This window comes from Notechis scutatus, chromosome 2 (assembly GCF_049901735.1).
Source record: "Notechis scutatus isolate UNSWTSFEM ecotype Mainland chromosome 2, rNotScu1.2, whole genome shotgun sequence".
Lineage (NCBI taxonomy): Eukaryota > Metazoa > Chordata > Lepidosauria > Squamata > Elapidae > Notechis > Notechis scutatus.
The window spans coordinates 90458480-90472522 of record NC_142010.1 but is presented as its reverse complement, the minus strand read 5'-3'; the positions used below and the strand labels follow the sequence as shown (position 1 = coordinate 90472522).

Below are 14043 nucleotides of genomic sequence, written 5' to 3'. Positions count from 1 at the left end.
TGCTGAATCAATCATAAGCAAAATGAATCCTATCATCCCCCAAAGGATTGCATTAAGATCAGTGAGGCCACTAGTCCCAAAATATTGTCCATCCTTTTAGTTCAGGGGTCTCACATCACAGCTACCATTGTTTAAACCTGTATACTGCCTGACTCTCAACAACTATTTGTTGTGGTGACTCACAACAAAGAAATTGCATCAAACTAAAGCATTAAAAAATAAAATAAAGATGGCAAGCATGAAGAAGTGAGCGGCCTTATTTTCTCTTGCTGAATCCAAGGTGAAATAATAAGTGTTACTTCTCAGTTACAGCTCCAGCAATGGACTTTTTAATGTTCACAGCCAAGATAGTGAGAGGGTGTTTTAGATTTAGAATAGAATGAGCTGGAAGGGACCTTGGAGGTCTTCTAGTCCAGCCCCCTGCTCAAGCAGGAGACCCTATACCATTTTAGATAAGTGACTGTCTAGACTCTTCTTAAAAACCTCTAATGATGGAGCACCCATGTTTTCTGTAGGCAAGCTATTCCACTGGTTAATTGTCCTCACTGTTAGGAAGTTTCTCCTTAATATGAATTAATTAATATGAACTTAACTAATGATCCTTATATGAAACCAAACTGAGATACCTAAGCTTGTTTCCCCCCACCCCCCAAACTTTGCTTTTAATGACTGAATTAAGATTCTATCTGTCTTTCCTTGTATAGTCAAAGAAGAAATTTTATGACACGGAACTAGAAAACCTAGAACGGCAACAGAAGCAGCAGATTGAAAAAATGGAGCAAGATCATGCACTGCACCGGCGAGATGAAGCTAAACGTATCCGTGCTGAGCAAGAACGGGATCTGGTTAAATTTCAAGAACTGCTGAAACAAAGAAAGAAAGAGGTAAAGCTGCCGGTTTGAATTATTGCATCCTAGGATAATGTTAGGATGCCAGCCCAGCTGTCAGTTAAAGTGTTTGTCATGAACAAAAAAAAAATTCAAGGGGCTGGAAGGTGAAATCCAGATGATGAAGAAACCAGTCTAAGGAGGAAAAAAAATATCCAGGAATACAGAGAAGGGAGTTAGGGAAAGAAGAGTGAAAACGTGGGGTGAGAGAGAAGGGAGGAAGAACTAATGAAGTTGCTTAATGAGTGAATTGTAAAGTTCCTGGTTCAAATCTCACTTCTTCCACAAACTTTTTCAACATCTTTAGACATTTCTGTATAGACTCACTAGAAATACATTCTGTTGACCAAGGTGGGACTGCTGAATAGAAAGGTATTTAGGGAGGAATTTGGGGAACAAATCCAATTTAAAAATGGCCAATAATAAAAGAATGAGCAACAGCAAGATAGTAGGAAGGAGAGACAGAAGAGAAACAAAAAACTGACTGCACTCCAATGTTTTCTGCTAAATGTATGAAACCCTATTATAGATCCTTCTAAGCTACAAAAGGCTTCCTAGTGGTTCTGAATATTTCAAAAGTTTGACTGCTTGTCTTTTTCTCTGTTATGAAGCTCAAAAATGACATTGAAAAGCTCCCACGGCAACAACGCAAGAGCAGCATGAAAGTGAAGATGGATGAATTTGTACAAAAAAAGCAAGTTATGGTAAGACACGAGAGAGATTTAATTGACACTGTAGCACAAACTCTTACAGCAACATAGATTCCCAACCAGAAACACTATGGATTATCTCAAAATCTTCAGATAGTCCGGAATTCTAGTTTCTAATTAGTTTGAGAATTACCATCCCAACATATCTAAAAGTTGGCAGATTTGGGAAAGCTCTGGCCGGCCAAGACATATACATTCATACATCTCCTCTCTCATTCCAGGAACAAGACTTTATAGCCAAACAGTCTGAGGATCTGGAGCAGGCTATGAAAAACATTACAGCTCAGAATCGGAAAGAGATCTGTGACAAAGAACGAGATTGCCTCAATAAAAAGCAGCAACTTATGAGAGGTGCTTTTTTTTCCTTAAATGGACCAGTTAGAATGGATTACGAACAATGAAGTCAGACTAAGAAGAATATGCTTTCGTTTAAAGGCAATGCAACCTATTGGAGAGCATTGGCAGCGCTGTAAACAGGAAGGATGCAAATCCTTTACAGTAATGAGAAGCATGCCTTTGGATTGTCTTGAGTGCTCATCAGTATTTATACTACGAAATAATATTTTAAGCTTTTAAAATAATGTTTTAAGATAGAGAGTTATTTTTGGGAAAAGTAGCCAATTAATCTGAAGTTACAAGTTTCCAACCACTTTTTGTCACAGTGCTAGCTTGAAAGCCAACAATAAAATATCAAAAATAGAGCTTACCTATAACACAAGGATGGGGAAACTTGTAATATTCCAGATCTACACCTTCCAGCTTTCTGGCTAGTGGGAAGTGAGAGTTGGAATCAAAAAATTAAGAACAGAAATAGATATGTAAAAGTAAATCTTTGCTACAGATTTCTAAGGAAGCAAAAGCCATCATAGTATGAATTCTTCCCAGATTGTAGTATCTGGTTTTTCATCTTTCTTTAATAAAAGATCTCCTATGAAGAACTATTTGTAAAAGATATGATGGGAAGAGATCTCATCTGTCACAAAGCCGTATTTTATGTACATAAAAGTGTTTGTATTATTTTAAAAAGTACATATGAGGAATAGATATGCAAAGAGAAAAAAGTGTCAAGTTCAGGAAACCAGGAGCCAGTATAGAGTTCAAAAGCACTGCAGCTTTATTCCCTGCAACCTATATACAAGAACCTGATCTACTAACAGTTAAGGCAAATTGGTACCAGATAGGAGTCAGCAGACTAAACCTAAACCTAATCCTAACCCTGGACAGAGGGTTGGACTTAGGTCTCTTGGGGGGTCATAGTGACTCCAGACTTATGGTGCATTTAACATTCTTCTCAGGCTCAGCCTGATCATCTACAAAAAAAACAGAAAAATATTTTAAAATGGAATTCATATGCAAAATTATACATAAGGGAGGCTTATTATTTTTCTTTTAAATTAGGAAAGTTGCATGCAAAAGCTTCCTACATTAGGAGATGCTTCATGGTAACACCAATTGGAAAATGATTATTTGTACTAACAACTAATCTAGAGGCTCACAGGTTTTCCATCTCTGTAGCAAAGATTTTGCAGTCAGTTCCCTCACACACACACATATCCTTCCTCTTTTCTTGCTTTGGGAACCCTTGTGCAAAGAAAAACAGCTGCTCTTGTCATTCATTCACCTTTTAATTTCAGGCCAATTACGTCATAATATAAAGAGAAGGTTGAGGGGACAGAAAATGAGCATGAGGGTAGATATGCTGAGATTGAAACAGTTGCTCTTCCCCTCACTGTTCAAGTATTGAACAACTATATTTATTTATTTATTTTAACCCTGCAGACCGAGAAGCTACTATTTGGGATCTTGAAGAGCACCATCTGCAGGAGAAGCACCAGATTTTGAAACAGCAACTAAAAGATCAGTATTTCCTCCAGAGACACGAGCTGCTCCGAAAACACGAGAAGGTAAGTAGCATTTTCCATTCTCGGTTCTTTTGGATGATAGGTGGGATCTAAAGTTGCAGATATATAAATCTAGAGTGCAAAAGAATCAGAGTGTGGAGATATGGGAAAGCTTATTTGGTAGACCATCATAATGTTGAAGTTTTAAAATTGTATGGTAACTGTGGGCTTCTAAGCTCCTGAAAGGAGTACTCTGATTATAATACAACCGTCTAGAGTTATTAGGGGGAGGACACACGCTTAGAGTTAAGTCTCTCCTAAATTAGGATTCTCTCAATGTGTTGGATTGTACTTCCAATATCCACTGGGATTATAGTCAAGTTTGCTAAAGAAAATATCTTCAAATCAGATTAAACTCTGATTTCAGAGAAAGAAACAACAACATTAGATCAAATGTTCTATTTTTGCCTTTTGCTGTGATAGAAATTGCATTGAATCTTTGGCAAAACTGTTTATTTTACATTATAAAACAAGATGCCTTTCATTTCCATTAGAGATTAATGTTTCTTCTAATGTGGAGAATACTAATATATATTGTGCCTCTGATATATTGGCACCTGTACTGTAGGTCTGGATGATCGCTAATATTCATATATTGCTTATGTGCATAGTTTCTTACACATGACTACACTTTGCATTGAACAGGTAGTCTTTCCACACATAAATAACATAATGATTATGATTTCCATTAAGAAATCCCACTGGGTAGATCTGTAATTTGCCAACTTTCTATGATAGCTTTTATGTTTCAGCTGGCTTAATTAGCATTGTTGTCTCTGTGATAGTTCCCAATAGCTTACACTAGGGATGCATTCATAAGAACTGGAGGCATTGATGTTATTTCCTTCAGAAACAAAAATGATACTAGCTTCCTCTGCATCTTCAAGTTTTCCAGATTGATCTTACTTCTCTCTCCACCCCAACAACCCTTTTGGGTTTTTTGGTTCAATAATTTGTGGCTCCTTGCCATTGATGTCTCTGAATGTAATATGGTTCCCACCACTGTGGTTACATCGGTTCCCACCACTGTGGTCAGGAGTGGGATTCAAATTTTTTAACAACCGGTTCTATGGGCGTGGCTTAGGTGGTGGGCGTGGCTTGGTGGTCATGTGACTGGGTGGACATGGCTTGGTGGTCATGTTATTGGCTGGGTGTGGCCAACTCAATATCATTCACATCGAGGCACGCATCTCCTCGCCTGGCCTCTCATGACTGTGGGGATGCTGTAACAGTCGTAAGTGTGAAAAATGGTCATAAGTCACTTTTTTCAGTGCCATTGTAACTTTGAATGGTCACTCCACACAAGCAAAGGAGGGGAAAATAACTCCAGAGAAGTTCCTGAGACAGGAAGTCTAGTCCTGCCAAGAATGTAATAAGGGATAACAGAGAGGCAGTTTCTGTAAGCAACACCAGAATGTTTCCTTCCTGCCTTCCTTACAGGATTAGACCAGTAATTTCTTCTAACAACTGGTTCTCTGAACTGCTTAGAATGTTAACAACCGGTTCTAGCAAATAGGTGCGAATTGGTAGAATCCCACCCCTGACTTTGGTGATTTATATTTCAGGAACGTGAGCAAATGCAACGATATAACCAGCGCATGATAGAACAGCTGAAAGTTCGGCAGCAGCAAGAGAGGGCCCGTCTCCCCAAAATTCAGAGGAGTGAAGGGAAAACCCGCATGGCCATGTATAAAAAGAGTCTCCATATCAACTCCAGTGGAAGTGCTTCAGAACAGAGAGAGAAGATAAAACAGGTGAAGTTTGCTGTCAGAGCTGGGTAGCCACCTTGCTGAAGGGATCTGCCTGAGAACATTCATTAGATATAGAGATGTCTTGGGACCAGGGCAGGGGTGGGATGCTACCGGTTCTGCCCGACTCTATAGAACCGATAGCTCTGAAGAGCAGCAGACACCAAACCGGTTCTGTGTTTGCTGCTGTTTTGTCCACCCGCCCGCCTGGGCTCTTACCTGTCCTTTATTTCCTGCTTTTTCAACCTCAGCTGCTTTGCGCGCCACAGCTGAGGTTGAAAAAGCAGGAAAAAAGAGGCTTTTCAAATGCTGTGCGCAGCGCTTTTCAGCTGTCCGGGTGGCACAGCTTAATGTTTTGTACATGCATGTACAAACCGCGCATGCGCGCGCAAAACATAGTCACTAAACCAGTAGTAACACCAGTTGAATCCCACCCCTGGACCAGGGCTCTTCAACTTCTTCATAAATGATCTACATTCCGGCTCGGCAGACTAGTAGAGGCAGCAGCAGCACACATGGGGAAAGTAGGGATGGCTTTGAGTGCACATGCCACTTTCACTAATGCAGCTTCACACACTTGCATGCATGTTCTTGTTCACCATTTCCATGAACTGGTTCTGAACGGGCTGTGGCCCACCACCAGGCTGTGAAATGGGGGTTGGATACCCCTGACCTAGATGAAGAGATTGAACGCGACTCATCAAATTTGTGGATGAGGGATTGCTAATGCTAAGTTTAGAAGGTAGATTGAAGATTCAGAAGGATCTTAGCAGACTTGAGCATTGGGTCCTATCCAATGAAATGCAGTTCAGTGGTGAGAAAAGTAAGGTCCTGCACTTGGGCAGGAAAAATTGGATGCACCAGTGCATGATAGGCAGTAGTGCCTATGAGAGGGATCGAGGGATCCTGGTGGACCACTGCTTAAGTGTGAGTCATCAGTGGAGAGCCAAATTAGACCAGGGCTGCATCAATCGAGGGATAGCATCAAGATCAAAGGAAATAATAGTACCACTCTACATCGCACTAATGAGGCTGTATTTGGAACGCTTCATCCAGTTCTGGGCACCACATTAGGAAAAAGATGTTGGAAGATTCTAGAAAGAACGCAGAGAAGAGAAACGGAAATGATAAGGGGTCCAAAGAGTAATCCTATGAAGAATGGCTAAAGTAACAAGATATCTTAACAAAGAGGAGTCTTAGGGAAGTCATGATAGCACTCTTCCAATATAGAGAAGGAGGTGTTTTGATTTATTTTCCCTAGAACCTGAAGATAGGACAAGAAGCAATGGTGGGAAGCTCATCAGAGGGAGTTCCAACCCAGAACTAAGGAGTAATTTCCTGACAATGAGAATTTTCAAGCAGTGGAAAAGGTTTCCTCCCAGAGTGGCGGGTGTTTCATCACTGGAAGTTTTCAAGAAAAGTTTGGACAACCATTTTACCAAGATGATATGAGGATTCCTGTCTCTAAGCTCCCTTCCAACTCTATGATTCTACAACTGGATGGACAACCATTTTACCAAGATGATATGAGGATTCCTGTCTCTAAGCTCCCTTCCAACTCTATGATACTACAACTGGATGGAAAATAAGCAGAGGATTCTTTTGTCAATGAGTCAGTTCATATAACTTGCTTAGACATGTTACAGGATTATAACAATATAACAATTTTTTAACAAAGTGAGTAAGGTATAGGCATATTTTAAATTAAAAAATGAGGTAATGGTAAATGAGGAATATGCTATTGTATACTTTCCCTGATTGTATCTGCTACCACATCCATTAGTGGGCCCAACTACCAAATTATGGAGGATTCTGAGACTGAGAAGAACAAACCAGGCATCCTCCTTTGAATAATATGATGAATTATCTATAGATAGAATCACCAAGGTTGTTCAGCTGTGCCAGCTCACAGGTACTGCCACAGCAATACTGTATGGACCAATGCACTGTCAATTAATTGCTAAACTGTATTTTGGCCTTACGCTTGTCATGTAAATGAACCCAACGAATGTATTATATTGTAAAAATCTGCTAGACATAACTTAATGGGAATTATTTGTCTACCTGCACGTCATATCACTGACATTTAGGTTTCAGTGTTAAATGAGTTTCAAAATAGAACTAATTCAACCTGTCCACTCTGTCACATACTCTAATTTTATGAAATAGTGGATAGATTGTAATTATGATCACCCGTCCCTCTTATTTTTAATGTAGCTTAAGTAAGGAAAAATGAAATCAAATTGTATTGATAAAGCATTCATCATTCTCCAAGCAAATGTTAGACAAAATCCAGAAATCCAGATGTTGATTTAAAACAGTTTCATTGACAACAAATAATTAATCACAGTGGTAATCTTCAGTTACCTTTTGAAGCATTTCAAAGTTCAGGTATATACCTCTTGTGGGAAGCCATCCAAACCTTGCATGATTATTGGTGCTCTCCCCATTATAGTTTGCACAGCAGGAAGATAAGAGACAAAAAGCTGAGCGAGTGCAACAGCAGCAGAAGCATGAAATGCAGATGAAGGAGATGTTGGTTCAGTGTGAGGGCAACATGAATGAACTCCAGCAGTTACAGGTAATTTAATATCAATGGTTCAGTTTTATTTATGCTTATGTTTGTCTTCAGAAGTACAGGACATTTGACGTCTTTGAGCTACCTGTTATCATTTTCTGAAAGATTTGTTAATACTGGTCAAAGTCAGTTCTTAAAACAGAAGAGAGAAATAATATCAGGGATTTTTTTTTAACGTTGGCATGTAATTATATTTATATCTGAAGTTTACCCAAGGGGTTAAATATGGATAAATAAATGTGCTTTCATTTCATTCATTTAAATCCTAACATAACCCTGTGAGTTATGCTAGTTTTGAAAGAGAGTGGTTTTTCTCAAAGCCACCCAGTAAACTCCAGTAAATCCCAGTAAACTGGATTACCATAGATCTCAGGTCTTTATGTTCTAGAGCACAATATATTAACCATGCAATATTTGCTAACTCCAAGTTATGGAGGCCCATTGAATCTGCGAAATTAGGTGGAATGAGACTTCTTTCTACCTAATATCAGAAATATATTAGAAAGATAACTTCATATTATTTGTTGCTGATCATTGCAATCTCAAATTAGTTGGTAGGCCTAGTGCTGTTTCTTCCTTGCAAAGTATCTTATATTTTTTTTCTCTCTCTCTCTCTCTCTTGCTTGTTTCAATCTATGTAGAATGAAAAGTGCCACCTTCTGGTTGAACATGAGACCCAAAAACTGAAAGCTCTGGATGAAAACCACAACCTGACCCTCAAGGATTGGCGAGATAAACTTAGGCCAAGAAAAAAGGTGTTTAAAAATTTGCACTCATTGTCAGAATTAAATTGCGAAATTCTGAATTTCAAACCCGTTGGTCAAAATAAGGATAAAAAATTGTTAATTTCCACCAAGACCTGCAATTTAGAGGAAAACAAATAGGGAGGACTTGGAATGTTTGTGAGCAGGTTTGCATTGTATACTCTGTTTTGTTATCCTTATCCTAATGTCCTATTCATTTCAACCTGCAGCTGCTTGTAAGATGGCAGGAAGCCAGAGAGAAGCCAAGGTTGTTATTAGTGAAAACATTATCTTTTCACCTCTTTTGTCTTTGTGTTTCAGGCACTAGAAGATGAACTAAATCAGAAAAAGCGAGAACAAGAGATGTTTTTCAAACTCAGTGAAGAAACTGATGGTCTGTCTCCTATGTCACCAAACAAGCCTGCTAAATTTGTGCCATTCAGCTCTGCAGAGGCTTCATAATACTTGGGTTAAGAAAGCAAGGCTTGGTAATACTTGCCTTTGCCTGTTGAAGGGAAATCAATAGACAGAGCTCCTTCCTCTCTCTGCCAACTGTGATCAGGGTTTCCTGTTCAGTTGTGTGCCGGATAGTCAATGTGGCTAGCAATCTGATCCACTAGTGGTGAGGCAGGTTCACATATAGGTTAGAAGCAAGCTGTAGCAAGCTTCAAGGGGACCAGCTGATGGGGTCAACTGCAGAATCTACATTGCTTGCTGAATCCTTCCCCAGCCAGTTTCACCATTTCCTAATGGGATAGTAGAAAAGGTATTAAGACAGGGATCTTCAAACTTGGCAAGTTTAAGACTTGTGGACTTCAACTCCCAGAATTCCTCCTCCAATCATGTTAGCTCAGGAATTCTGGGAGTTGAAGCCCACAAGTCTTAAACTTGCCAAGTTTGAAGACCCTTGGTCTAAGAGGAGATTAATTACAGTATTGGTTTAATTTTCCAAGTTAGCTTTCCTGTGTATCTGAGCTTAATGAGTAGGTGGTTTTACTCAACAGTATATCTTTGAGACTCAATAGTAGATGTTGTTTACCTTTGATAGCCTTTAAGATGACAGTAAACCATCACCTCTGTTTAATGTTGTCCCTACTCTTGTAAATTAAGCAAAAGACTGATTTTTGTTCTGTGCTTCCCTTTTGGAATTAATCTGTCTCTCAGCATCTTCCAAACAACTTATGACATAATTGGGGTTTTTTTCTTCGCTATAGAATAGCCTGAAATTTAGAAGCAAAGCAGTCTTAAAACAAACAGGGTAGCCAGAGGAATGCATTTCTATCATGGTGAAGGTTGAGTAGAGACTGGATAATGCTTCCAACCTGGACTATGTTTAAATAAACAGACCTGCCCAAGCTAAATGGTTGTAAATGTACAGTAAGGAAGAATGATCTTTCTCTGCTTTGTCAATCATCTGTGATCCCTGTAGCTTCTCTTTTCAGATGCAGCAATCTACTTTTGGTTTACCTGTGTGCTAGTGAATCTGTGTACTAGTGAACTAGAATTCTGTGGTTCCTTTTCTTTCCACAGTCAAGGATGAAGCTTCTGCTGAAGTTATGGAAAGAGTTAATGTTTACTCTTTAGGTAAATTAGAGAAGAGCAACCCCAGATGTCCATGGCAACAAAGGTGTAGCTGGACTAAGGTTGAAGGCACTTCACTTTGTATCAAATTGTATATGATTTTCAAGTTTTCATAGAATAGCAAATGCTAGCTTAGGGACTTTCTCGTGCTAAATGATTGGGTGTGCTCAGAATTGACACAATTTTGAAATAAAGCGATGCTAGATGGCTATGAGTAATTCCAGCCTTTGCAGTTTCTCTGAATCAGTAGAAAGGGCCACCTAAGAGAAGCCACAGATTGTAGAATATATTATATATATTTATAATGCTATAGCAGTTCAGTATTTCAAACTTTTACAAATGCTATTTTTGACCAAAGAGGTCTCTTTTCATTCCCTCCCACATGTTTTGTTTTATTTAATATAAATTTCCAAAGGTTTGGGAAGTGTGCATTTCCCTATGAATTATATTTAAATTGTTGTTTTCTCATTGATGAAATATAATTCACACAGATTTCAATTTGAGCAACCAGCTATATGTGATAAATGCGTATTGTTTGGTACTTGTTTAACAGAAAACTGATACAATTCATTTTCACCATCTCAGAACAATACGCCTTTATGGAGAGAACATGGTCCAGTGTTTCTTTTGATGTCCAGTATAGCGTTGTTCTAAGCATAGCTCGTTACCCTCTTGGTAGGAAAAATGGTTCTGTTTTTTTATGCACTGTTCTTTGAAGCACTGTTGCTAATGACCTGATTTCTGTGCTGACAGCTAATTTGTTGGCATGTCAATTGAAGTTTAGTAAACTAGTGGTGGCTGACAGAGTTGGTCACAATGTGTCAGGCATTATATTAAAGGTGGCAGGGTGAAAATACAATCTGAAAGAAATGCCTGCCGAAAGGATACTGGATGTTAGAAGTTTTTAGGAAGTGTGTGTTCACAAAGCACTTTAATCCCTCTTCAAACTGTTTTAGATCTTTGAGTGTTAAGATAATGTGTGAGGAGAGAGAGAGACAAAAGGGAACAAATCCTTCACATGAATGTTGTAAGTAAAAGCAAATTTTCTTTAAATGAACAGTGTTAGCTTCGTGTTGAAAATGATGGATGCTTTATAATCATTGTGTCTTGGGTGCATTGATTTGTATGCACATTCCTGCTTTTTCCTCTCTTGGCCAAGAAAGTAAACAATGGCATACACTCACAATTGCTTTTTCTCTCTTCCCTTCCCTTGCCAAACTGATCCTGGCTGTTCCCAAAGGGGCTAGAACTTCCCTCTGTGCAATATGTACTTTCTAGTTTTTTCAGAAAAGTTGTTGAAATAAAGTATCTTTTCCCTTCTTTAAACACTTGTTAGCTTGTGGGGGGATATTTTGGTTTCATCAGGGGAGAAGGAAAGTATTTTGTATTTTTATAGGGGTAAGGGTTTTTTGGGGGGGAAAACAACAACTCAAGGATGTTCTCTTTTTGGATAACCACAGTGATGTAAATAATCTAATAAAATACGAACCACTAAGCCTTTGCATAGCGATCCAGAATTGCATTCCTGCTGTGTGTCTCTTTAGGTCAGCAGTGCTGAGCTGTATTTATACATGATCTTGTCTTGGCTACAGTGGAATTGTGTTTCAGAATTCTGTTGATTGGCATTTAAAAAAAACAACTCAAGTCTACAGCTTGCTGGCCCTGCACAAAAGTGTTTTTAAAATATAGATTGTCTTACTTGAAAGTATCTGTACTGTATTGGAATGTGTTAATATTAAACTATTAATTCTTGACGCAAACTGTGATTAGTCTGAACTATGTACAACACTCCATCACTGATTATTTTTAAAAAGGTTGACATTGATAGCAAGGAAAATCTGCACCTTTCATAGATTCTTAGTGTATTTTGATATGAACTATTATACTGTATAATAGGCTGGTATTTAATTTCATTTTCTGACATTATACTTTCAGGTACATGAAACCTGGCTTTAGTTGAGTACCAGAAACATTTCTGCCTTACATACTATATCTTGAAGTCTTAGTTAGAAGGGCCTTTGTCGCCATCTAGTAATTTACTGATTTTTTTTATGAGATGGAGATTTTTGTTAATTGACCAGAGAAGCCATTTTCCTGTACATTTTTAGCAGTTCCCATGAAGTATTAGGGCAGCTGAGAACAGAAAACACACAAATTTATGTTCGGGATTTTGAACCACTTATAATATCTTTTACAGTATCTGTTACCATGCAGTACTAGCTGATAATTTAAAGCCTCTAGGCGGTGATGCTAGTTCTTGATTTTTGAATCCCAATCTTATCTACTCTAGAGGGGAGAGTTGTTGGAAGAATAAACAACAGCTAAAAAGAAGAAGAAGAAAAAACCTCCACAACTACTGGAGAACTCTTCCTACCCTGAGAAGCAGTCTCCTAACAAGGCATCATTGCAAATGCCTTCGTTCTAGTGAGCTGCAATACATTTGCTGTGTAAGCTAAGGATCTAGGACAACTCACCACTGCAACTTCACCCCAGGCTGCCTAGCTCTGGCTGCCTTGCCATGAGGTAACTCATGGCAGGAGAATGCCAGAAGCAAGGGAAACTTCGTCCCCCTGTAGCTCAGACTGGGGGATTTGGGAGGACAAAATGGGGAGGGGAAGAGGGAGAGAATCACATATTTTTCTGTGCACAGGATATCAGCATACCAAGAGTTTAGAGTTCAAGGGGTATTTTGGCGGGTGGGAGATAAGCCAGATCAAGGAGGAAGAGGGGGAGAAGGAAGAGGAGGAGGAGGTTGTCTTAGCCTCTACATTCACAGGACAACCAGCCAGGTCCAGCAACCTGGCTGCAGTGAGTTGTTCCATTCCATATTATTTATACCATTCCATATTATTCATTTGTTAGACAACACCAGTCAGAGGCAGGGAGATACACAATTCCTTAGAAATGGGAATGCTATTGCAAACTTTTTGCAAATTATTTTTTTAGGAAAGAAGATGCTACTACTTTGTTTCCTAATCAATAATTCTACCATCAATAGATGATTGCATCTATGTTTCTGAAATTGCTATACTATTTATTTTGCCTTGTCTGAATTCTGGCTCCCCGATCCCCCCTCACCCTTCCTCACAGTCACGTGAGAACTGGGGCTGGAGTTAAGGTTGAGGCTATTTTTCCTTAGCTACTGGAAGGCTCTAGTGGTCATCCTGGTAGTAGGCCATCTGGGTGGTTGCTGAGGGGAGTGGTAAATGCTTTGCTTTAACTTTCTTCTGAACTTTTAGTATCTGGGCTGTCAAGATGCTAGTCCCTGGGCCTACTTAAAAGAGGTTACCTTTGACTTACACTGGCTTCCAAGTGTCTGATCCACTGGTAATTTGCTGGTCCACACTGGATCTGTAGCCCTTGATTTATTCAGCTTCTCTTTAAGCTCACCTCAGCCACTGCCCTATCTCTGCCTATTTTGACTATTCCATTGTCTTCAGTGCCATTCAGCATCACTGCTTAGCCTTTACTGCTACAACCAGCATTCTTCAGCTTTCTCTATGGTCCTTCCTTCCTTTGCTCTCTGCTCTTGTAATTTTGTTTTCTCTTATCTCCATCACCATCATCAGCACTAAAGCCAAATCTTTTTTAAAGGGTCAGCTTGAACAGTTCAGAAAAGTAAAGCCCTTAATAAATGAGGGACAAAAAGTGTAAGTATTCCAATTGCTATGTATGCTCCACCATGCCTAATATTTGCATGTGTGTCTTCTATGTTTGATAGACCGTATGTAAACAAGTCACAGATTAAAATAACCACTCTGATCTAATCTCCCTGTTGGTTTCTATAATCAGGACGATAGCAGTTGTCCATGATTTCTATGTAACTTTTGAAAGTGTGCTATCCTTTTTCAAGCAATCCACTTCAGTGTTCACAATACCATGATGAACAAGCCTT

At 39.1% G+C, this 14043-nt stretch overlaps 1 protein-coding gene across 1 annotated transcript in view; it reads left to right on the top strand.

The window, feature by feature from the left end:
• STK10 (serine/threonine kinase 10) overlaps window positions 1-11908 on the top strand; it is a 77441-nt gene extending 65533 nt beyond the window's left edge. Inside the window, exons 12-19 of the mRNA XM_026688263.2 lie at window positions 705-884; window positions 1499-1591; window positions 1819-1948; window positions 3377-3501; window positions 5064-5252; window positions 7702-7827; window positions 8466-8579; window positions 8889-11908. Coding sequence (XP_026544048.2) covers window positions 705-884; window positions 1499-1591; window positions 1819-1948; window positions 3377-3501; window positions 5064-5252; window positions 7702-7827; window positions 8466-8579; window positions 8889-9029 — 1098 coding nt within the window. The 3' untranslated portion in view covers window positions 9030-11908. The remainder of the gene's footprint in view (window positions 1-704; window positions 885-1498; window positions 1592-1818; window positions 1949-3376; window positions 3502-5063; window positions 5253-7701; window positions 7828-8465; window positions 8580-8888) is intronic.
• The last annotated feature ends 2135 nt before the right edge of the window (window positions 11909-14043 follow it).